Source organism: Solenopsis invicta, chromosome 4 (assembly GCF_016802725.1).
Source record: "Solenopsis invicta isolate M01_SB chromosome 4, UNIL_Sinv_3.0, whole genome shotgun sequence".
NCBI classification, from domain to species: Eukaryota; Metazoa; Arthropoda; class Insecta; order Hymenoptera; family Formicidae; genus Solenopsis; species Solenopsis invicta.
Window position 1 is genome coordinate 6,588,464 of NC_052667.1, and position 23,138 is coordinate 6,611,601.

Sequence of the window (23,138 nt, forward strand, 5' to 3'; positions counted from 1 at the left end):
TACGTTACGACAATATTGTTACAATGTGTTCTATCTGTATGATTATTATATTTGATTATATATTATGTATATGTGCGATTTAGAACACCAAAGTATTTTTTGAAACTTTATTTATTTAATTTACAAATAAGAATATAAAGATATTTAAACTTTGTTCATTTAATTTTAATAATATTGCGATCATTACAAATTATCAAAATTTAGATTATTTATTTTACCTTTTTTTTTGCAATCAAGCCATCAACAAATTGTGTCGAAAAACAGCAGCAAAGTTACGATTTTTCTATAAATGTTAACAACAAAATTTCTATTGTTCTTGTTGAGTTCAACGAAGAATAATGATAATGTTATATAGTTTCCAAATAATTTCACAAAGAGTGTACAAGTACTGTGGTTGAATCTATACGCGAAGTGGTGCGATTTAGGAGCCGGTACGATATCGGTAACTTTACCCTACATATGTTCAATTTATTATTCATTGACCAATTTACTCGCCTAAAGGATATAAAAAAAAAAACACGCGATACTGTCTACCGTAGGTACCCCATAGGTACCCCAGATTCCGGAGAACCAGGTGAACCAGAATTATCACTATCAGCAGTATTACCAGAACGGCTATCAGGAGCAACAGGTCAATTATCGCGAGCCTCAAACCGAGACGCGTCCGTACCGTCCGCAGAAACCGTCTCGCGATCCGCAACGCCGCAAGAAGCCGCAGAATATCGCGCACGAGGTCTCAGCAACGGAGCCGCCGAGCCAGCCGCCGGAAACTACCGTTCCCTTGACCCTGTACGCGGAGGAAATCCCGATTCAGACGACGACGGCGCCGGAAGTGCAGACGCCGGCAACGGCGCAGAGAGGCAGAACTCGCCGGCCGGTCGCGCTCGCGCCGGCACGGCGAAGGAAGCCCACCGCGACGACCACGCAGGAGCCCGTCGTCGACACGACGTCCTACGCGGAGGAGGACTTCCTCAAGTACAATAGGGAGGACGTGCAGCACAATCAGCACGAGACGTCGCGAAGGAGACGTATAAAGCCCACCCAGGTGAGCTACAACGAGGACGCGCGAGAGGAGAAGAGAGGTAACGCCAGGAAACGACCGAGTCATCGGACGAAAGTGAGCCAGGACGACGAGCCGTACGACGCGCAGCAGCTCGTCACGGAGAACGCACACGCCTCTCTAAACTCGTACGGACAGACCACGGAGTCCGCGCCGAGCTACGACGAGCACAACCAGTTCGCGACGAATCAGCCGAGCGTCTCGTACGGAACGGTCCAGCCTGTCAATCAGTATTACGACTTCTCGCAGCAGAACGAGGGTTACCGCGAGGAACATCGCGGGGACGGCGACGCCGTGTCCGAACAGGTGCCGGAATACGGACTCACGGAGCTGAACCGCGCCAACGTCGACACTCGTCAGCAAAACGTGAACATCGTCACCAGCATACCGCTGGAGGAGCTCTACGTGAAGACCGACGGTAATTACTACGATCGCGCGACCACAGACGCGTCGACGACCGCGACGACCGCGACGACCGCGACAACGTCGTCGTCGTCGTCGACGACGACGGCGACGACGGCGACGAGTGTCGCGCAGGCCGTAACGCAGGCTCCCCAGGTCGCCACCTCCACGTCGAGGTCGCACAAGATCCGCCCGTTGAGATACGGCAACGCCCCAGACCGCGCTTCAGCATCAAGGACTACAAGAGCCGCATGGATTACAAGAACAGATTATCCTCCACCACGGAAATCGCACCGACGCCGTCCAGCGAGGCGCTGACGCGCGGCCCTCACACCAGGCAGAGGACGTCGAGCGCGAAGAATCAACAGGCTCAGCTGACGAGTGACGGCGTCCGAGAGACCACCGGCAGGTACAAGTACGTCTCCAGGATCAACTATCGAACCACTACGTCGTCCCCAACGACCGCGAGGGATCACGAACGATACTCGGAGGACGGCAGCGGGTCCACCACGACCGAAAGGAATAAGTACGTGCCGAAGAGACGGCCGATCAGCGGTAACGTTTATCGCAGTAGAATCGCCTCTACCACGACCAATCCCACGCGATCTCAGATCAACAGCGACGCAACGAGCTCCAGGCAGTCGGCGCGACCTGAGAACGTGTACTCGTCGTCGATACGCAGGCGGCCGATCATGAAGAGCAGGCTGCAGAAGGAGAGCAACTCGGCCACGGCGTATCCGGACGGCAAGCGGCAGGAGGAGCAGCCTACGGAGATGGCTGCCGAGGAAACCAGTTTCTACTCGACCGCCTCGTCGGCCAGCCGGCTCGTGGGCAACGAAATCGTCAGCGAGAAGGGGGAGGCCGCGTCGCTCGACGGCCATCCGGTGAAACTCGGCGTGCAGGAGAGCAAGAGCCAAGGGGAGAGCGTCGGCTCGCTGAACGAGGAGACGGAAACGGCGCCAACCGGCGCGGCGTCGGCCGAGGACGACGAGACCGGGCAGACGAGCCGGGTCGAGAAGCTGGAGATCCCTGCGACCACCACCGGCGCCGGAAGCGAGGACGACGCGGCGCGGGCGGACGAGCAAACGGAAGAAACGGAAAGCACGACCAAGTTCGAGGTGCGCTCCGAGGAGGAGGAGGAACTGTTCGCCAAGGCGTCGCAGAGCGTGGCGGACCTGACGAGCTCCGCCTCCGCTCTGTACGACAAGCCGGGCATGTTCAAGGCGGTCTCGCCGGAGAGCAGGCTCGTCTCGTCGCAGTTCAAGATCACCACGGACGAGGCGACGTTGCCCATCGAGGCCTTCTTCCAGGAGCTGTCCAAGAAGAACTGACGACTCAGGGTAAATCGTTCCGCCGCCGCGAGCAGACTGTCGTCGAAATCGTCGTAGCACGCGCGCTCGACAACGAAGCGAAACACGTCCAGAATTTGTTTTCGTTAGTACACGATTTTGTAGAATTTCACATTTCGAAAAAGAATTAGAAACGTCAAATATAAAGATCCACAGATTTCTCGAGACATTCTATTACTGGTCTTTACGCTGAACGTAGAAAGTTTCGAGAGACTGGAACTTACGTGCACCGTAGTCTCGCGTTCCGCTTCTAAATTATTGTCATCGCCTCGTCATTTCCGTAATGGAAAATTAAAACGCTCGGGGCGTATCGAGCGCTTCCAACACACACACACGTATACACACGTACACAATCATCATTCCAGACTTTCCTATAGATATTAGAAAAAGCTATAACGATTAAGCGACATGACAAAAAGGATCTGAAGAAGAAGCGCTGCTGCTCGATAAAACTCTCACGGTGCAGCCGCGCTTTTTCTCGTGCTGGAAAGGAAGCTCGTTTGGGACATTGCGTGTGCAATATCTGTAAAGAATTATTCAACCTACTCGTGTCCTATAGTAATATATCGTTCGTATATGTTCTTTTTGTATCTTTACGTTAGGTTACTCGTAAAAAGAATAAATACCAAAAGTAAATTTCGCGAATTAGGCAAGGTATAACGATCACATCGTCATTGGAAACGCCTTATTAGTGTAAGCATGCGAATCATCCCATTGTGTATTTATTTAAGAGATCATTCTCTAAATCATTACTCTCTTCGCGACATCAGAATAAAGAAACTAACAAATGCTACGAGATATTGTGTAAATATGAGCATGTAGCATAGAACTTTCAGTACTATCTCCTGCGCAGAGCATCGATCTTGAATTTTACAGAAAAAAAAGAAGAAATGTTTTAAGGTCATTGAAAAATTTAGCAAAATTATTGCTGTAGGTATAATTCAGTTGTTCGAATTTTGTAAAAGCCTTGTATCTTTTAGGGATTAAAAATAGTCATTTCAAAAGGATCGTGCTTTCTGATCAGACTTTTAATTATTACAAGTGAAGCAGAACTTTTTTCTTCTTTTCTTATCAAAATTCACATTATCTAATCCTATATTTATAAGCAATTTGTACCGATATATATTAACTCGATACTTTTATATTTGATAAAAATTTAAGAAATACGCTTTTATACGATTATATGTATTTTTCGAAATAATCTCATTCTACCAATCAATTGATAAAAATCCGTTAATAAAGATATAATTCATGTGCAAAGAATCGAATCTTAAATACACGTGTATATCTCCGAAAGCATATATATTACATAACGTAACGCGTGCGCATGTAATGATATGTTCATTGTTCTTACGTTATTTATATGTATTCATATATATATATTATATATAACCGTTTTATACTGTAAATAAATACATCAGATTAGATAAAATGCCATGACACAGCGAGGCCTGATGAGACAAAGGTACCCCTAGCACTTACCTCAACCGACGATTGGAAATTAAAGGACACTTGAAAGCTACAAAGGATCAAGCGCATTAATAAGACAACGTCGTTTGAAACATCGTAATCACCATTTGATTTAATAATTCGTTTAATATCATTCAACACTATATTTGAGTTTACGGCGAATGGTTACATGCGTATAATCGTCAACAAGTAAAATACCATTTCGGAATATCTCCTTTACAACGCAAGAGTAAAGTCCCCCTAAAGCACAGCGAATCTCTCTCTTTTTGAAACTTTTAAAGAGACAAACTGGAAGATGGATTTGTAAAGATACAAATACTTTCTTGCGCGACGGTAAGTATATCCCGGCTGTAATGCATCTTACATCGTATCAGAGAGAGGCAGAATCTAACGACTTTATCCACCCATCGACCCTCTCCCCCTCCTTCCCTCCCTCCCTCCCTCCCTCCCTCCTTCCCTTCCTACCCCAAAAAACAAGACACTTTATTCTAGAAAAAGAGCAATTGAATACTATGAGCAAGAAATATCAATGTACAATACAATTTGTACTCACGATACCTTGTGTATACGCGTTCCAAGGCGCGGAAAGGATCCCAAGTACAGAATAGGCCTTGCGAAACTATAGCGTTATATATGTATAGATACGATCTTGTCGAGATCTAGGATTAAGTTAGCGGGAACGAGACAGTATTTTACCCGTCTCGATACTCTTAGAAGTTACGTCCTCCTTCGATGCACTTTCCCTAGAATCGAGTTACATCTCTCTCCCCCTATCGCCAATTACATACGTACGGGCCTACGGGTATTACTTCGAACGTACCTAATTTAGAATAATGCACAGGCCGTCATCTCACACATTTATATATACCGACATTTATATACCGACGCGTACTTACGGGCTCACACGTACATATGTATATGTATGTTATATGCCTACGGTATGTAATTTACGCTGGCTGAAGTTTTGTGTATATCGTAAAACTCCATGTAATTGACAGTTAAAGTGTTTTACAGTAACTCGAGGTACATACAGTTCGCGTATATATACAACAGTATCAAACTATAAGACGAAGTAGGCACACGCACACTAAAATATAGATATATGTATGTATTATATATATATGTAACATGTATTTACACTACCTGTAGCTGCGTCGAGTGAGCAAAGGGCATGGACGTGTCGCGGCTAATTATCGCACGCACATCGGCAATCGCATACCGAAGCTGAAGACTCACACACTCGACGATACAAAAGGAGATATCGGTATCAGCCGGTAGAATAGCCGGCGCGATATACCCGATATATATATATATAGATCGGTCGTCAAATAATTTATCTACATTCCAACGAATAGCGTTGAGCCGCATTGCCGTTCTGCAGGTAGACGGCAACGTATTTCGACTTAGAGTTAGCGTCGATGCGATTACTATAATTTTCGAGCGACGATGGCTCATAAAATTAATCGCCAATCCCCACGATTTAGGTACGTGGTTTACGCGCGATGACTGGCTTTCGAATGCACAGCGCGAATCGCCACGTCACACCACGTACTTACTCGCTGGTTATTTCAACAAAAATACGTGTGTATAATCGTAAGCAGAAAATATATTAAAAAAAAAAAGAAAACAAAAGCGCGTCACTCGTTCGGAGCAAGTTAGGATATTAATCGCTTTAAAAGTTCGCCGTATCGTCTTCGTGTCTTTGTCTCCGAGAAGAGCCATTAATATTCTAAGAGGCGGGGACAAAAGTGAACCAAGCCAACGTGTGAAACGCGGAACTTAAAGGCACCTTTACGTAGTGCTCGAAAGATTAATTATTACGACCCAGGATAATGGGACTTTTATATAGGGAATGTGTGGCTGTAAAGTGGTTATATATATATAGATATACGTATATATGCGTGTGTGTGTGTGTGTGTGTGTGTGTTTTTGGAAGGGAATGGGGTTCTTATACACTTAATTATAGTTTTTATCGGAGTATCATTTATATCTCAGGCTGATTTTAGCTAAATGTTGCCTTCACTGACGAAACTTTAATATCTCGTTCTGTTCTCGCAGAAAAATGAAACGAAGTGAATTTCGTTGATTGGGGAATGTAAATTTTATTTTCCCAACATTTTTATTTCAATAACTCGCAGCAGTTCTCCGCGCACAATTGCCGCGGAATATCATTGTCTGAATTGCACCGAAGGCAATCCAGCGTGTCTATTATGGGTTTTTTTTCGCGTTTGTATGCCTCCGAAACAAACGTGTATAGATTTTTTTTTTTTTTTTTTTTAATTAAACCGCTTAAAGTTTACGCACCGCCGATAATACTGCCAGTGGAAATATTTAATTGTGTTCATCATACGGTTGAATATCTTTAAAAAGAAAAAAGGATGACAGAGCGAATATAGCTGGACCAGCCGGTGATACTGTTATATACGAAGAGCAAGCAAGCACATACAGATCGTACAATGTACATCTTACATCTCGGCATTACGGGATGAATTTAAAAACGAAATTCGGCCAGAGTACGACTAGTCCTTTTACAATAACGCGTTCAGTCTAGTGTTTTGAATACAACTTTCTTTCTAATTCGAGATGTCTACGCGATGCGCTTATGCGACACCGTTGCATACCACGCATCGTCTCGTACCTTAGTAAAAATATAAAAAACGTAGCGTCTCGTGAGAATAAAAATGGTAGTTTAAAACGTACTAGAAAAGGAAGTTGCGGTGCCTCCTATATATAAATACGGATATAATATATATTTATGTGTATGTATATATATAAATGTATATGATTTATGGAAATATTTCGTACGTTTAATTTTTATTTTTTTTTCCTTTTTTTAGACAGTGGTACGTGTCACGTAGCTCAAGCTGATATAGATATTTTTTTTTTTCTATCTACGCCTATTAACGATTAACCGATCGGCCTGTCCGATCGCAACACGCTTCGTGCTCGAGTGCATTAATCTTTGTTACATCGCGGGGAGATTCGCCAGTCATGACACTCGTAAACTTGCATACAGCACTGGTAATGCATTTTTCCGATTGAGGCGGAAAACGCAACCGTCGTCTCGTAAACTGAGACACGATCGTGATGGAATAATATATTTCACTATACGTTATATAAAATTGTGCCTCTCTCATTTAATATGAAAAAATATATCCGAATTTAACGTTAAATACAATTTAAGAGCTAGTTACTTGACAATAAGGTATAAACTAAGGATTTACAATTTTACACTAATATTCAAAAATATTATAAAATTTGCAGCTCTATATGTAACATTTATAGCTTTTATATTTCGTAAATTTAGGACATATGTAACTTCCTTCTTTATATGAAATTTAGAATTCTTAAACGTACTTATTTATCGTAAGTTATTTAAACTTGAACTATTTTAAATTATTAAACTTTTAATCAGCAACTTTTCGCACCTTTATCTACCGATAAATCCTAATAACTTTTTGTTCTTCGTCTCTACAGCATTGCATGCCTGACGTATGTACACATTTATACCCCCACTCGTTGTTTAACGTTCGCGTATCTGCCAATTTTCGTAAATATACTTAATCTAATAGTGCACATTGAAGTGAACCTTTTACCTGGACAACCGTCGCTTTTTCACACGTCATCGCTCCATGCAATCGTGTAAATGGCTTTTCGCGAAAGGGCGATGAATAAGGGACGATCGATCGGCCGATGGGTTAACGCGATGCACTTATAACACTTTCAAGCGGGTCTCCCTACGCTACGACCCTTTTTAGAATTTCCATATGTGGCTTTGAGACGTTGGTCCACTTAGTTTAGTACGTTATTATCACCTTTTATTAATGTACGAGCTGCCGCGAGCTGCCGCGCTCGCGAACAGGTTGAAGTCTAGAACAACATCGATCTCTTGCTGCGATCGCAAAATGGATGATAGCCGGGAATCGAAAACCGATATTAATTCCGGGCGGCGCGGCGGTTTGCAATCCTTTCCTATAGTTGCGTCGCAAAACTTTTAATCGTATCACCGCGAAATGCATAAATCATAAAGGGAGGGAAGGAGTGTATTCCAATACATTAATCGCATTAGCGCAGATATTTTTCGATATTCAAGGTAGCTGCTCAACAACAGAAATAAATCACAAATGTATGTACGTACACCCGGACATTTGATCTAAATAAGATACATTTGAATATATTAACTTAAATTGACCTAGAGGCATTTTTTTAAATTTTCCATCGGCAAAAGAATCAATACAGCATAGAATAGCAAAGACGTCATAAAATATTGCTACAATGTTTCAGCAATATTGCAGCAACGATCAAATGTCCGCTTCAGAAATATTGATGCGTGACTCATACAGCACCGAAATTTTCCAGAGACGTCTCAGAAAATGTCATATGAAAAAATGTTTTCTAAAACGTCAGAGATGTGTCTGCTACGTTTCAAAGACGTCTCTGAAATATCCGCTTTTGAATCCTTGCAGAAATATTGCTGAAAAATTACTAAAATCTTTTTGAAATATTACTATGGCAAAAAGTTGCTGAAAACTTTCTGAAATGCTGCTAATCATAATTCTCTAAATATAATTAATTCAAATGTTATTTCTGAAGTATTTTAAATTCAAAGTATACTTAAGTTTAAAGTGTACTTTATAAATTTAAAATATTTCAGAAATATTGTTTAAATTTATTATATTTACAATAGATTACAATATTTCAGCGAAATTTCAGTAACATTTTAAAATTACTTTGAGTTTAAACTATTTCAGAAATAATATTTTAATTTATTATATTCAAAGAATTAAAAAAAATTTTAATAAAAATTATACATAAAAAATTGTATATAAATTTTTCCAATTTAAAAATTTTTTAAAGTCCAATTTTAAAATTTATTGCACACGATAGATTTCAAAAACACTTCTATTGCAGCATTCCATATCACAAGGTTTTCGAAACATTTCTGTTGCAACATTTCATATGACACATTGCATGAACCTTTCAGAAATGTTGCACGTGAAATGTGAAAGATTGAAACTAGAGGTGGAAAATTATCGATAATGATTAACTATCGGTTGCGCGACAATTATCTTTGCAAATATCGATAGTATCCACAATTTATCGACAATTTTAACATTATTGATAGTGTTATCAACAATTTTAAAATTATTATTGATAGCACTATAGATATTTAGAAAAGTAATTGCGCAACCGGTAGCAACCACTGTCGTCAGTTCTCTAGTTGAAACCTTTCTGAAAGCTCTCTGAAATAATCGGTGCTGTATAAGAATGTTGCAGCAACGTTAATACAATATTATACATGTTGCTGCAACATTACGTATTTCTGAAGCGGACATTTCAGCAATGCTGCAATATTTTGCGATACTTTTTCTATGCCGTATGAACAGTCGCCCGTCGACGCCGTCTTCGAATCCGGCGTATTAACGATGTTAGAAAACAAAACGTACGATTGCAAATCACTTCACTTCTATTACGCGGTTAATTCGAACGAAGACGAATAAGGTAGGGGAGCCGCTGCATCACGGAGTAGCATCGATTTTCCGATTCCCGCAGATGGATGACACCGAAACGCGAGTCGTATCTTCTCGGCGAGTGCCGCCGTCGTTAGCGTTCCTTGTTCCCGCTTGAAATGAATTCGTCGCACCTTAATTCGTGCCGGTAAAATCGTCGGAAATTCATTAATTACGCCTATTTGATTTCCAGGAGAACGAACCCACCTACTCGGTACAATAATCGGTCGGCTACGTCCTCCTTACGTCGCGGCGCCGCCGCCGCCGTCGGCGTCCCCGTCGTCGCGTCCGAGCGACGCCTTTGTACCGGGACGGCGCACAAGATGTCATTAACGAACAGCAATTACTTTCCGAGAGATAATGACGCCACGACGCTCGTGACGACGCGCGTCGCGACGCGCCGGTGTGCAAGCCGTCGTTGAGGTGGACGCCGAAGTGCAAAACGCGCCGCAAATATTAATCGCGTACGGATTATTAACGCGCGTTCATTACCGCGCGCCGAATTAATACATCGCTCGTATTGACACAACAAATCGCGATTGGAGGATGCAAAAGCGAAATGATATTTAACCTTTACGCGGTATTTCCGCGCGGATATACAAAAAAAAATATATCGAATAAAAGACCGCGTTGGGGAGAATTGAAAAATAAATGAATTTCACGGGGGATGATATTGCAACTGTTAATAACTCTGTGAAAAGGCAGGTTACGCGTTTCATTCATAAAATATGAGTTTTTATGGAAGCTGCAAATTCCTCGCATTAACCAAAATGTCGTGCATCATCGATGCAATTAATTTCATTTTTCCCTCATCGAATTCTAAATTTCGATAAATAATTTGGAGCCACGTGGCCGAACGTTTTACACCGAATTACAGAAAACTGGCTGCTAAGTTTCAATGTTATCCAAACAAAATTAGAGGTAAAATTATTGTAAATTAAAGTCACGTGTTTTCCGTCGTTTCAGAAATCACGGGGGTTTGACAATCGCGAATATTAAAATTGTAATATCGCTCGCGTTTAATGAACGGGATAATGAGCAGCGTGAGCCATTGAGCGCAAACAATTAAAATGCAAATAAAGAACGGTGAAGCGGATAACTCGCATCTATAACCGTCGCGCTTGCATTATAACACAATCGCGAGTCAAATTCGGCACGTTGAAAGTTGGGTGTAGATCGCAGAGAAAACAGCGGGATATTTATATTCATGTAGATGAAAAGCGTGATCGTCTTAATGTGATGACGCGCGCAAGATGCCGCTCTTTTTTCATCTCAGACGCGCAATTTTCTTAAAATCTAACTTCGTTTAGCAAGAGAGAGAGAGAGAGAGAGAGAGAGAGAGAGAGAGGCAAGGATCGCGCAGTATCATAAAGACGCGATCGAGAAACGCGGTTTTTGGCACTCCCAATGGGGCGAAAAGTTCGCTGCTATCTCTCACTGTCTGAGATGCTCGGTATTCCGGAGCCTCTCTCACCTGGATTTACCTTCCTTCGCAAGAGTCTGACGTTTCTAAATGTGGCCCGGCGTAGTTACTGAACTTGCTACAAGTGGACTACGAGCGAGGGCGAAAAAGCATGGACCGTGGTCGTTCGGAAGCGCTAGATAACGCCTCACGGAATGTATGTATAAATGATGTATGCGTGCTTAGACGGCTACTCTGTCATGATATTTAGGTTCGGAATGGACGAAAAGTTAATGAAACTTTGACTCGTCGGGTATAGGAGTGAATTGAATTCTGAAGCCTTTCGTGGGTTACACACTAACAAAAAAAAAATTGCTACGCTTGTTATAACAATATTCTCTATGTTTGAAAAAGAAATGTATGTAAATATCAGTTAAAATATGCCCTATAATTATACGGTTCATACACTGTGAAAAAAATTTTTGTAGTTCAAGTAAATATGTTATTAGGACCATTCAAGCAAATTATTTACTTTACACAAATAAATATTATTTCAAAGAAATAATATTTTCTACAAACAAGTGATATTTATTTATGTAAAGTAAATAATTTGCTTGAATGGTCCTAATAACATATTTACTTGAATCACGAAAATTTTTTTCACAGTGTATAAGCGTAGTTCTTGTGATAAGTAATTCAGTTAGAATATCCTCTCGTACGGTTGCCTTAATCACGCTGCAATAAAAGGATTGTTATCTTTTTAACATAGTTTGCCGAACAAATAGAATAATTGCACGAGAGATTTATAGAGAGATGCATGGCGCAGCATTGAGAGTTTGGTTCTATTACAATAATAGAATGGACAGCGGCAGTAACTCGCGAAGAATTTTTCATACATAAAATAACGTGTGTCATGTCGTGAGCTCTCTTGCGTTATTTATATTCTCGTCAGCGAAATGTCCGTACGCCAAATTAGTAGCAATCGCATCCGAATTAAACTCGTATTCTTCCGATAAAATGTGTTCATATAACCTAAGATAATTTAATGGCGGACTGGCGATTCTGGTTCATTTCTGCTGCCAATTTGCATCAAATTCTTGTGTGTAGAACCGCCGTAGCTCTGCTTCCAATTTGCTACTAAGTGAATAAAATGTGAATGAGATTCTATTATGCTTCTGATAACGTCGTCATCTGATAATACAATTTTGTTACAGTTAGATTGCGACTGTGACATCCACAATGCAATTATATTTGCTAAGGTTGGGGCAGCCATGTAGATCGCATCTAGAGCACTATGGTTTCCATAACTCTTTTATAGATAGGCAAAAAAATAATATATTAAATTATTTTATTGAAGCAACCTTGATTTTCTCTATGTTAATTGCGCGGTATACATCTGTGATTTTGTCAAGACATCTCGAAAACGAACAAGATATAAAACAAAGATATCGAGACGTTCTCTTCTTAATTCAAGAGCATCAGATGTTCTACGAAACTAACTACAACCCACTTTATGCAGCTATTTATTTACATTTTGTAACAAAAGCACTACTCCTCTGATATTTTTACCGTCATATTTTGTTAATTTTTATCGGATATTTTTTTATTTTAATTTATTCTATAGCACACCGTTTACGGTTCAGTTATACATATTAACTAAATCACCCACGCACTGAAAAACATTATTAACCTAACTAAATTGATTGTTAAGTTTTCAACTTGATTAAATTCATGTATTTACGTATTTAAATTAAATTAAATTTCTCTTCAACTTAAATACATGAATACTTGAATTTAATATATTTAATCAAATTGAAAAATTCAGTCCAGCTAACAATTTTTCTTTCTCATTGCGATCTCGCTGCAAAAACGCGATTTACACCGTGCACTGAGCAAAGCTGCAACAGTTTGTTTATGCATACTGACATTTTCTAACTTTGAAAATAATGTTTTATTGTTAATACAAAGTACGAATAACCCACAAAAGGATTTTGCATTCAATTAATTTCTATACCCATGGTAGCGAGTCGAAGTTTATCGAGTTTCCACCGTAACAAACTTTTCTATCTTTTAATCCCTTGTACTACGTGCCTCTTTCATTTCGACACGGAGAGAACTTGCCTATTTTTGTTATCAGATGGATCAATCACGGGTGTCTTTGCTGTCTTTACGATTATAAGGTGAAGAGTCTCGTTTAAACTCCAGATACACAGAAAAAAATATTAATATCAAATCAACAAAATTTATTTTGTCTCATATATAAGCAAAAATATAAAATCTTTTTAGAAGAATTTATAATCTTAAATGGACATAATTTACTTACGTGAAGAAAATTTTTCTCTTCATGTGAGCAAATTACGTCTGTTTAAAATTATAAATTTTTCCAAGAAGGTTTTATATTCTTGCTTATATATGAAACAATAAATTGTTGATTTAATACTAAATTTTTCTGTGTAATGAGGCAACAAAATCACTCCAACGTGTACTTGTGAAGCGACAGAGAGGTGTGGTGACAATTTCGAAAATATCTCTCGGAGAGCGATGATAAATCGAGGAATCCCCGTAATAATGGAATTTCTCGTATTCGACGTGCGAGTGTCGTAAACTATCCATGGAGCTATTTGAGCCAGCCACGCATGGAACATTGTTCTAATCTTATCTCTTTCCGTACGCGCTGTTACGTACAAAATACGAGTTCGAAATCGTTCGTTACGACATCCCATGCAAAAGCTTATCTATAAAACGATCGTATTCCGCGGAGCGGAGTGAAGAGGGCTCCCGTTCGTATGGGTATATAGCAATTGCGCGCGTTTTGATCGTGAAACTTACAAGAGCATGCGGAGGTTGGTTTTTACTACAAGTGCTACTTCGTACTTGAAAAATTCAAGCGCGCCGCTATAAAAGTCGCGCGATATTAACTTTTCTCTTCTTTTTTCTTTCTTTTCACTTTCGTTTACCACACTCGCGAACATCCCCCTAATGCGAATCAGCCAAAGATCACACGCGGATAAATCTCAATTTGCCTCGCGCAGGAATATACATAAACGCGAAACCGCTCCGGTTTTTTTTTTTTTACGTGAAGTATTAAAAGTCGTTAGATTAGGAACGTCACATGCGTTTCTCGCTTTTTGATCCCAATTTGTCGCACAGACGTACCCGTACTCTCGCACGCATTCCCCTTTAGTCTATTCAACCGGAAACCCTGGAGAGAATGGTGTGCCTCTTAAATATTCAACAAATATTCATTTAAATGGAACTGTTTATGAGAATGTTACAAATATTCGGGGAATGTTTCATTAAAAGTGTTCTATGCTTTCGGAACGCGTCGCAAATTCAAAGGGTGTTTGACCAGCATTCTGAAAATACACGACACTTTTCAAACGTCTATGAAATTACTGTGAACATCTCGTAAACAATTCTAATTGTTTCAATTTCCATCTTATAATCACTTCGATAAATGTTTTAAAACTCCAATCGAACATATCTACTCAAGCATCTTATAAACACACCATTTTCGCCAGGGCAAGTTCACACGGCAAGAACAATTTTATTGTAGTATCTAAACATTTAGATGGATACAGATCGAAAACCAATTTTACGTTGGTCTATCAAAAAGTAATTATGTAATGTCCGTTTCTACCAGTGTAGATTAACATTGATCTCAGTTTGAGTTACTCCTTAATCTTTCTTTAGTTCTAAGAATTGAAAAAAAATAAAAAATAAAAAAAGGGAAGTTAAACTGAGATCAAGGTTAATCAACATCGGTGGAAATGGGCACAAGACGTTCGAGCACGATGACACCGATGCAACAAATTTGGACACTGTAGTAACCAGCTCGAACGTCCGAAAAAAATTTTCTAACGGTTCGACGCAATCGTTATCGGATCTGTATTCAGCAAAATTGTCCTTTCCGCGAGTTTACGTTTGTTCGGAAGCGTCGCGAGACCAGCTTCCCTCGAGATCTCACGGAGAACAGCTTGTTCAGATTCAGTATTCACGTCTCAACGTCGTGTGTTCGATAACAGCCGGACTTAACGCTGCTCGCCTAGATAAGCGGTTTATATACGCAGTACACGTTCATACCAGTGCCTACACGCACCTTGCAAGGAGGAAATCTTTAACCGTGCTAACAGAGGAATTCTACCCGAGGCGCGGACACGCGCACGTCTCTCGCAGGCGAAGCCGAGCGAGGATGTCCTGCGGCGACAAAGCGAGCGTTGTGTGTTCCGAGCGTCGCGGCCGGATGCAAGATGATTGCGTCTCTCCGCCGTTAAAACGCCGACGATTCCGCGAGCGAGCGCCTCTTCGCGGATTATTCTCGCCGCGGCGCGCCTCGCCGAGAGAGCCTGCGCGCTCGTGCGAAAGAAGAAAAGATCCGCTCGCTAGAGAGCGCGAGGAAGACTTCCGGGCCGGGCAAGTAACAAGTAACGTGCCCCCACAGGACGGAGAACCTCTTTTTTTTTTCCGTCCCCACTCAAGGACCCCGCCGCCAAGCACGGCGATTTCTTTTCGCGAACAACGTTTTTGTCGCGATTACCACGTAACGATCGCGGCGAGCGCCGTTCGCCGTTGCTCGACTTAATCGGGAGACTCGCGGAACGCGGTCGACCTGCGATTCCCGAGACTTCCCGTTTGCCTTTATTATTCTTATCCGGGCGCGCATTTGCTTCCGCGAAAGAAGCGTTTTCCTTTTGTCCATCGTCGTCTTCGCGGTGGTAGAAAACGCACGGCTCTTTTTAGTTACCAGTCCACGGCGCTTATTTTGCCCGTCGCAATCCCACTGCCGTCAGTTGATTTTTATTTCCGCAGGAATATAACTCTTATGCCGAATCCGCATAGAGCAAAGTACGCGCGTTGTTAGAGAAATAAATAAATAAATAAATAAGTGGCAAGCTCTTTTTTGTGCAAGGAAATGAAATCCGTCACTCGTTGAGATGATCCCAGAAATTTTCAATTAAATTTCTCTTGGAACACTGCATTGTCTCGTCATCTAACAGCATTGCGATATTAAGGACGTGTCGGATCCCTACAATCCCTAGCGAAGTAAATCAAATTTGGAAATGCGTTAATATTAACGCTTCAAGTAAATTATATACATTTGAAAGTTGCGTGAAGAAAAAATTATATTATAGTTTGTTTACTCTATCTGTTGCTAAAAATTAAATTTTTTTTGACGACGTCAAGAAAATCTTAATTTTTCTTTTCCGCAAGTACTTTAAGTATATTCGAGATGATTCATGCAAAGTTTTATTGTGATTGCCCGTTTTTAGTTATTTTGCAAATAAATAAATTTTATTTACAGAACTAATCTCTGCGTCGCAATGAAACTTCACACGTTTAAATCATCTTGAATACCTAAAATATTTAAATAAAAAAAGTTCAGATTTTTTTTTATTATTTCATTATTAATTATATTTTCATTGGAGCGCATGTCTATTTCTTATTGAAATAACTTTTTATTCAGATTCAGAAAATTGTCGCCAAAATTTTTCCATTACCTTCAAGCGTAATATAAAAAAAAACATCTGTAATTGTTTCATAATTCTCTTAATTTCTTTTGAGAAATGTATCCTTTAGATTTTTAATTCAAGCCTCTGGGTGTGTGTAGGATTTATTACGAAAGCTATTCGCAAAGATTTGTAAAGAAGTAACGTGCACGGGTGATTTGCGTGCAATCGGATCGCACAAAAATTAAATCGTGCCCTGCAATAATTGATAACATTACCAAGTCTCCCCCTTCGGCATTGCGCCGAAGTAATCGAACTGCGATTCGAATCGCAGCATTTTTCCTGCGGTTGTCAATCTTCGCGCAGCTACTATTTCCTTTTGTGTGCGGGGTTTGAAAGCATCGCTACCGTGCAAGTGAGCAAGCGAGCGTCGTAGACAGTCGCCCGCCATCGCTTAACAATCGAAAGATTTCAATCGCGATACGACCTACATCTCTAACAGAAAATTTTACTTCGCCTATTAAGCTTCGTTCCCCGTCAGATCTATTCGCGTCAGATTTGACGGGAAGCGAGGAGAAATCCAAGATAAATATCCGTAATTCGATGTCCGGATAACATTCTATAGTAATCGCCACGAATATCAAGAGATTGCTTCCCCGTCGATAAATCAACCGAGTTATGTAATCGAGGCCAGCAACTTGTATCATCAATTCACCGTACCTCCATCCTCCTGTACATAACACCTTACCGCACATCTCGCAATCGTTTAAGGCAAATTCGACGTGAGCCACAAGATAACATAACGAACATGTGTCTATGTATATTATTACGAAATAACGTATGTGTGATATACATACATTATACAAAATCCTGCCACTGCTTTGCGAAATCACTTTCGCATCGCCCAATTATGAGGTGCCCGAGCCGAATAAAGTTCAGCGCTGAATAAAGTCCTACTTTTGCATTTACCATGTAAAGGCGCACTTTGCGCCTAGGGTGTGTCATAGAAAAAGAGACGTCAAAGAATTAGAATCGCCATCGCAGCAATGCGTCTGTTTAATACATATAATAAAATTTGATGAAGTGTATGTATGCACGTTAAGGTTTTTAAAATCATATTGTGTATATATATACAAGGTGATTATTAATGAATGTCCCCACTTTTTACCATAGGAGCCTGATTTACCGACGGATATGTATTTCTAACATATTATTATATTAGAAATTACAAATGCGTGCTCCTATGGTAAAAAGTGGGGACATTCATTAATAATCACCCTGTATATACATTGTTTTATAATTTATTATAATGTATTATGACAAGTATTATTCAACTTTCTAACTACAGAAAATAACAAATTTATATATTAATTTTTAAAATAAATACATTTTTTTAGCAACGACGCGCTTATATCAAATAAGACTTACTTAAGACTTACCATTTATAACCATTGTTATTTTTTTGTTATATGGGAATTATATTAATGAACAACAATTTTCAATATTGTTAACTTTTGAAAATTTAAAATTGCACTTAAATGGCTGGAAGTTTTCAAAAATTAAAAAATTAATTAAAGACCAAATTAAAGGCAATTAGTGATGTTTAAAAGATGAATGTTTAGCTTCTCTGTTATTTTCAATAATTTTTTCCTCTTTTCAATATGTATAATATGTTTGAAAAAATATTTTTTTTTTGTTTATCTTCAAATATTTTATATGGAAAGTATCTTTTATTTTTGTGAGTGATATGAGGTGTGAAATAAAGATTCAATTCTCATGTAATTTATTTGGACATTTTTATAGAGTTTTCGAAAAGTAAGATTAAGCGCCTTATCCGGTTCAGGTACCTTCCCTGATTTAAATTTTGTTTTGTAAACTAGTGATTATTTCTCTCCCAAATTATATTTTCATTTGAGCACCCTGGATCCCATGAATGTATACTCCATCTCATTTCCATAATAAGTAACTAAAATAACGAGACAAAATTTGCAAGTGTATAAGATTCATAACCGTTTTCACTTTTGTAACGAAACATTTTTGCGGCGAACTAAACTAAACTCCAGAACTGCAAATAGACAATGCAAACTTATTCTTCATGTAATTTAAATGAACTTTACTTCAATTATAAACTTTGTAGTTGCTAATACACTCAAGTCTACCTTACAATGCAGAATTAAAACTAAAAATTATCGCGCAATGCGTATTTCTTTGTTTCTCCTAAAGTTCATTCACTTGCAAATGCGACGCATTAGTCACACGTTACTTTTACAAATCGGTCGGACATATTCGAATATTGTCGGTTTCGTCGAAGATGCTCGAAATCTGCGCTTTCCGAAGGATAGCGAAATTCCATGCTTATCCCCTCAGCGGAAACCAATGGGCTCCGTGGGTTTTCGAGCGGAGGATTATACGGACGTCATGCGAAATGAGCGATTGCGCGTCGCGGTCCGCATCCAGGGAGGATTCCTTGACCTGAGGAACTATCTGGTCGAGACATCGGGGACCGCGGGAGCAGTTCGCGCGGAACGCGCATTGTCCGAGCGTGTTCGGCGAGCGTACGCGCGCGGGTACGTACACCACGAGGGACCACGTCGCGACGGTACCCGCTGTCCGGCGGTGATTTACGGAGCTCGCAAGCTCGTGCCAGTAACCCGACGTGTTACGTTCTCGCCCTCGCGCGGATACGTGCGCACGGACACGGCGACGATCGTATCCGGGAACGTCCGGTTCGCATTGGCCACCCTCTGCTATAACTCATGTCGCCTGCTGGAAACGCCGCGCGGAATCTTCATGGGCGGAAGAGACCCAGCAGCGGCGGGTCCCGATTGCCAGCTCTTTCGAAGATTTCGCGTTGCGCACGCTCGACGATCTTCGTCAAACAAGCAAAGTCGAAAATGTGTAACTTGAATAGAATTGTAACATGTTCTGTTAAATGTAGAGATTTAAAAAAAGTTGGAAGATTTCTCAGATTAAATATTGCTATTTCTGTAAAAATAGTTCAGACAGTTGGGACAATGTAAAAATATCAACGTATTGTTGTAAATTACGATTTGTTGTAAATTTTCCAAATTAAGTTACACTGTACTTATCGGAGAATTTTGATATAACACAAACAAACAAATTGAAAATTATAAATTAATAAAAAATATTAAAATTATAATAAAAAAATAATAAGAATGTATTCTATCATACAGGACGTATAATAGAATATAATTTTTTTTCGAATCATGCATATATAGGATATCCTAAAATTCGCGAATCAAAATACCATAGTAAAAAAGTTTTCGAAAAATTAAGCAAAATAGTTATTTGTTGATTTTTATTACAAACATTTTTTTTTAGATATAAGGGCAAGAAGCTGGCCAATCACAAACTACGTTTAGATAGTATGTCCATAAGTTACGCGTGCAATGGTCACCACGTGAAAATGATTGTCATATCTGATCAGAGTTGAGCATTTACGCGTAAAATATAAATAATCTACATTAGGTGTATACAATATAAACTGTTTTATATATTAACTATGTAAACAATTATTCAAGGATCATAAGTGTAAACTCAAATTTTATCAGAGAAATAGTGAAAAAATTATATTAATTAATTAAAGTCGAATGCATTAATAATTTTATAACTTAACTTTTTCTGTATTATATTATCCGATTTATATTAATTTACATTGCTTGTATTATCTACATCTATAAAAAAGATTCATGTAAACATAACATAAACAATACGTAAGTAATCCATGTGAACGTAATCTTGAAATTTACACAACCCTGTCTTCGATTTTTTTTTTTTATTTTAAATTATTATATCTTGAAAATTATTGCTGAAATACTCTGTAAATGAAAATGTACAGGTGATTTCACTTAAAAGCAAGCAACGGGTCAAAAATTTCGATTACTTTTTTTACTTTAACCTTTAAACTCTTGGTGAATATAATACTAAAGTTTCAAAATAAAATTTGAAATAAAACGAAACATAAACGTAACTTTAAAACGCTTTTTAAATAACATTTTTGAAATAACATTTTCATACTTTTTCAAATTGGCGAGAAAGATAGAAAAAAAGCTTTGACAAATCGACTCCATTCTTTATTTAAATCATTGTCAACTATCATAAATAAATTAAAAACATTTGTAAAAAATTAATTGAAACAATTTTCATCGAATAAGGAAAGTAAATTACATCATCAAAATTGTCACTTTTTCTTTTAAAAAATAACTCCAAAGTTTACAATTGCATACTTTTTTATTTATTTTTTTTTTAGTGTATCGACTATACAATCATATAAAAATTAAAAATATTTTTGGCTTTTATGTTTCAGACAGAAGTCATAAACTCCATTTTTCTCGTTATTTCGTAACTCCAGTAGCGAGACGCTTAAACTACAACCTATTATGTCATTATCTTGAATTCTGTTAATTAAAAATTCTTTAACATAGTATAAATATATAATAAAGTATCCTTAAAGTTTTAAAAAAATCAATTTTATTTTTCTTTGTTAAAAAAGTTCGCAAAAATTATTTTTCTTTTTAGCGTCCTAAATCAAACGCACCTCCTAATTTAATTTTAATTAAGTAATTAACTTTTTAATTATTTTTTCAGTAACATTTTGATTCGTGAATTTCGGGACATTCTGTATAATTAGATTTCAAAAAGTTTTTTAAATAAAAACATTGATTTTTCTATAAAAATGGCCGAGAGTTTAGAGATAATGTGAAAAAAAAAACCCGCAGTTTGTATTATAAAAGTGCAAAACTAAGTTATGCTGTATTCATGGCAAAGCAAACACGGAGTAAAACACGCGAAGATAAATGAGATCAACGAATAATGGATTTCTCTCAAAAAGACTGGAAGAATTATTATTACCACATTTCTACGATTAATTAATTTGCTTTTAATGCTATATATCGACGTCAAAAGAAAATGCGTGTTGCACGTCTTTTTTCAAAGACTTGACGCGACTGTCGTACATTTTAATTAAATTTTGTCTGCAAAACGTAATTTTTTTGCTCTTTGAGATTATCACTCGTCTGTCGAAGCGCATCAAAATTCAATTAATCGATCAAACGCGCGCGCGCGCGCGTACGTGTGTGTGTGTGTGTGTGTGTGTGTGTGTGTGTGTGTGTGTGCGCGCGCGTGTGCGTGTGCGGTCGCGAGCACTCAAGCGACAGATAAAATAAACGCGGTGCAGAGGAAGCTGTGGAGAGCTGTTCGGGGTTAATTAGTCTGTCAATGCGACCCGCTCGACCCGCACGAGACAATATGCAGGGGACGACAAAAAAAAAAGGAAAAAAAGAAGAACGGGACGGTTGATTCGACAGTGATCGTGTCCCTTTCGTGAACGGCGTGATATATCGTGCTGTCCGCTACTGTCGTCCACTACGCGCGTAGATATCCGCATCTTGCTCGTTGTTTCGCATTTACGTCACGCGCACGCATCCGCACATGCCCGAGTGCATCAAATCTATGTGGCGGCATCGCGGAATTTTTTCAATTTTTCAGTCGAACAGAAAGCGCGATATTAACATGTTGTTCGATTCTTTCTGTCTCGCCACGGGTCCAAAAAAAGTTCTCGCAGTATCGAATCACTTATCCTCCGACGTCGACTGGACCAAATTTTTGGAAATCTAACGTTATTTCCCCGAACGATTTGAAGGCTTACTAGATTTACACGTTGACAGATTTTAGAATATTGACTTTTTCTTTAAAAAAAAAGCCCTACCGTTCTCGCTCCGGCGCGTCACATAAAAGTAACGTGTACTAATTAATTCGCGGTTTTCATAATCATTTTTCAATAGCTAAAAAAAGCCGATTAAAATATATAGGAAATAAGAGGAGGTGCCATTTCTCGGTCGAGGCGGCTCTCGGTGCTCAATTCAATATTTTCATATAAAAGTTATTAAATATGTTTTGCAAGTCTTTAAACCGCGTGTCGATATAATAATAGTTGCCGGGCTTCAAGCGCAATTGCGTGAACCAAAGCTGGAAATATCTCAAATAAATCTGATCGTCAAACTTTGATAGTTCTGTACGCTATAACCCTCGGCTTCCATGCATGCGTAACCGCGCGTTATAGTACGCGTCTCTATGGATTACTTTCATCACGAGCGCGTGCTTTTTTTCAAACGGGCGTTATAACGCGCGCCAACGCGTGCACGGAAGCTACACTGATTGTGAGAGAAAAGTGTTTAGTATTTGTGACGATTGCATCCCGCACTAATAAATCGGTTAAGAGCTCCATTTTTATAGTTATTACTGCTGTAACGTTATCAATAATAATCTTGCACTTATAGTTCTACCAATTATAAAAAAAGTTTATCATGAATTGTAACAACCTAAAATATTAATATTGTAAAATATAAAGATGCCGGAAATAAAATAATTGTTATGCAATAAACGCAATCGTAAATGTAAATGTAATTATTTTCTTAATATTCACTTACTATTTGCGCAGTAATTATATCTAATAGCTATAATTTAAATAGCAAACAC

The 23,138-nt window shown here is 39.2% G+C and overlaps 2 protein-coding genes across 7 annotated transcripts in view; one reads left to right on the forward strand and one right to left on the reverse strand.

Annotated features, from left to right (window-relative positions):
• LOC105196240 overlaps positions 1 to 4,549 on the forward strand; it is a 43,268-nt gene extending 38,719 nt beyond the window's left edge. Inside the window, 2 exon segments of the mRNA XM_039448593.1 lie at positions 551 to 1,673; positions 1,676 to 4,549. Coding sequence (XP_039304527.1) covers positions 551 to 1,673; positions 1,676 to 2,793 — 2,241 coding nt within the window. The 3' untranslated portion in view covers positions 2,794 to 4,549.
• Positions 1 to 23,138, reverse strand: part of LOC105196261 (glycine-rich protein 5) — a 155,386-nt gene that overhangs the window by 51,855 nt on the left and 80,393 nt on the right. The gene's annotated exons all lie outside the window — the stretch shown is intronic.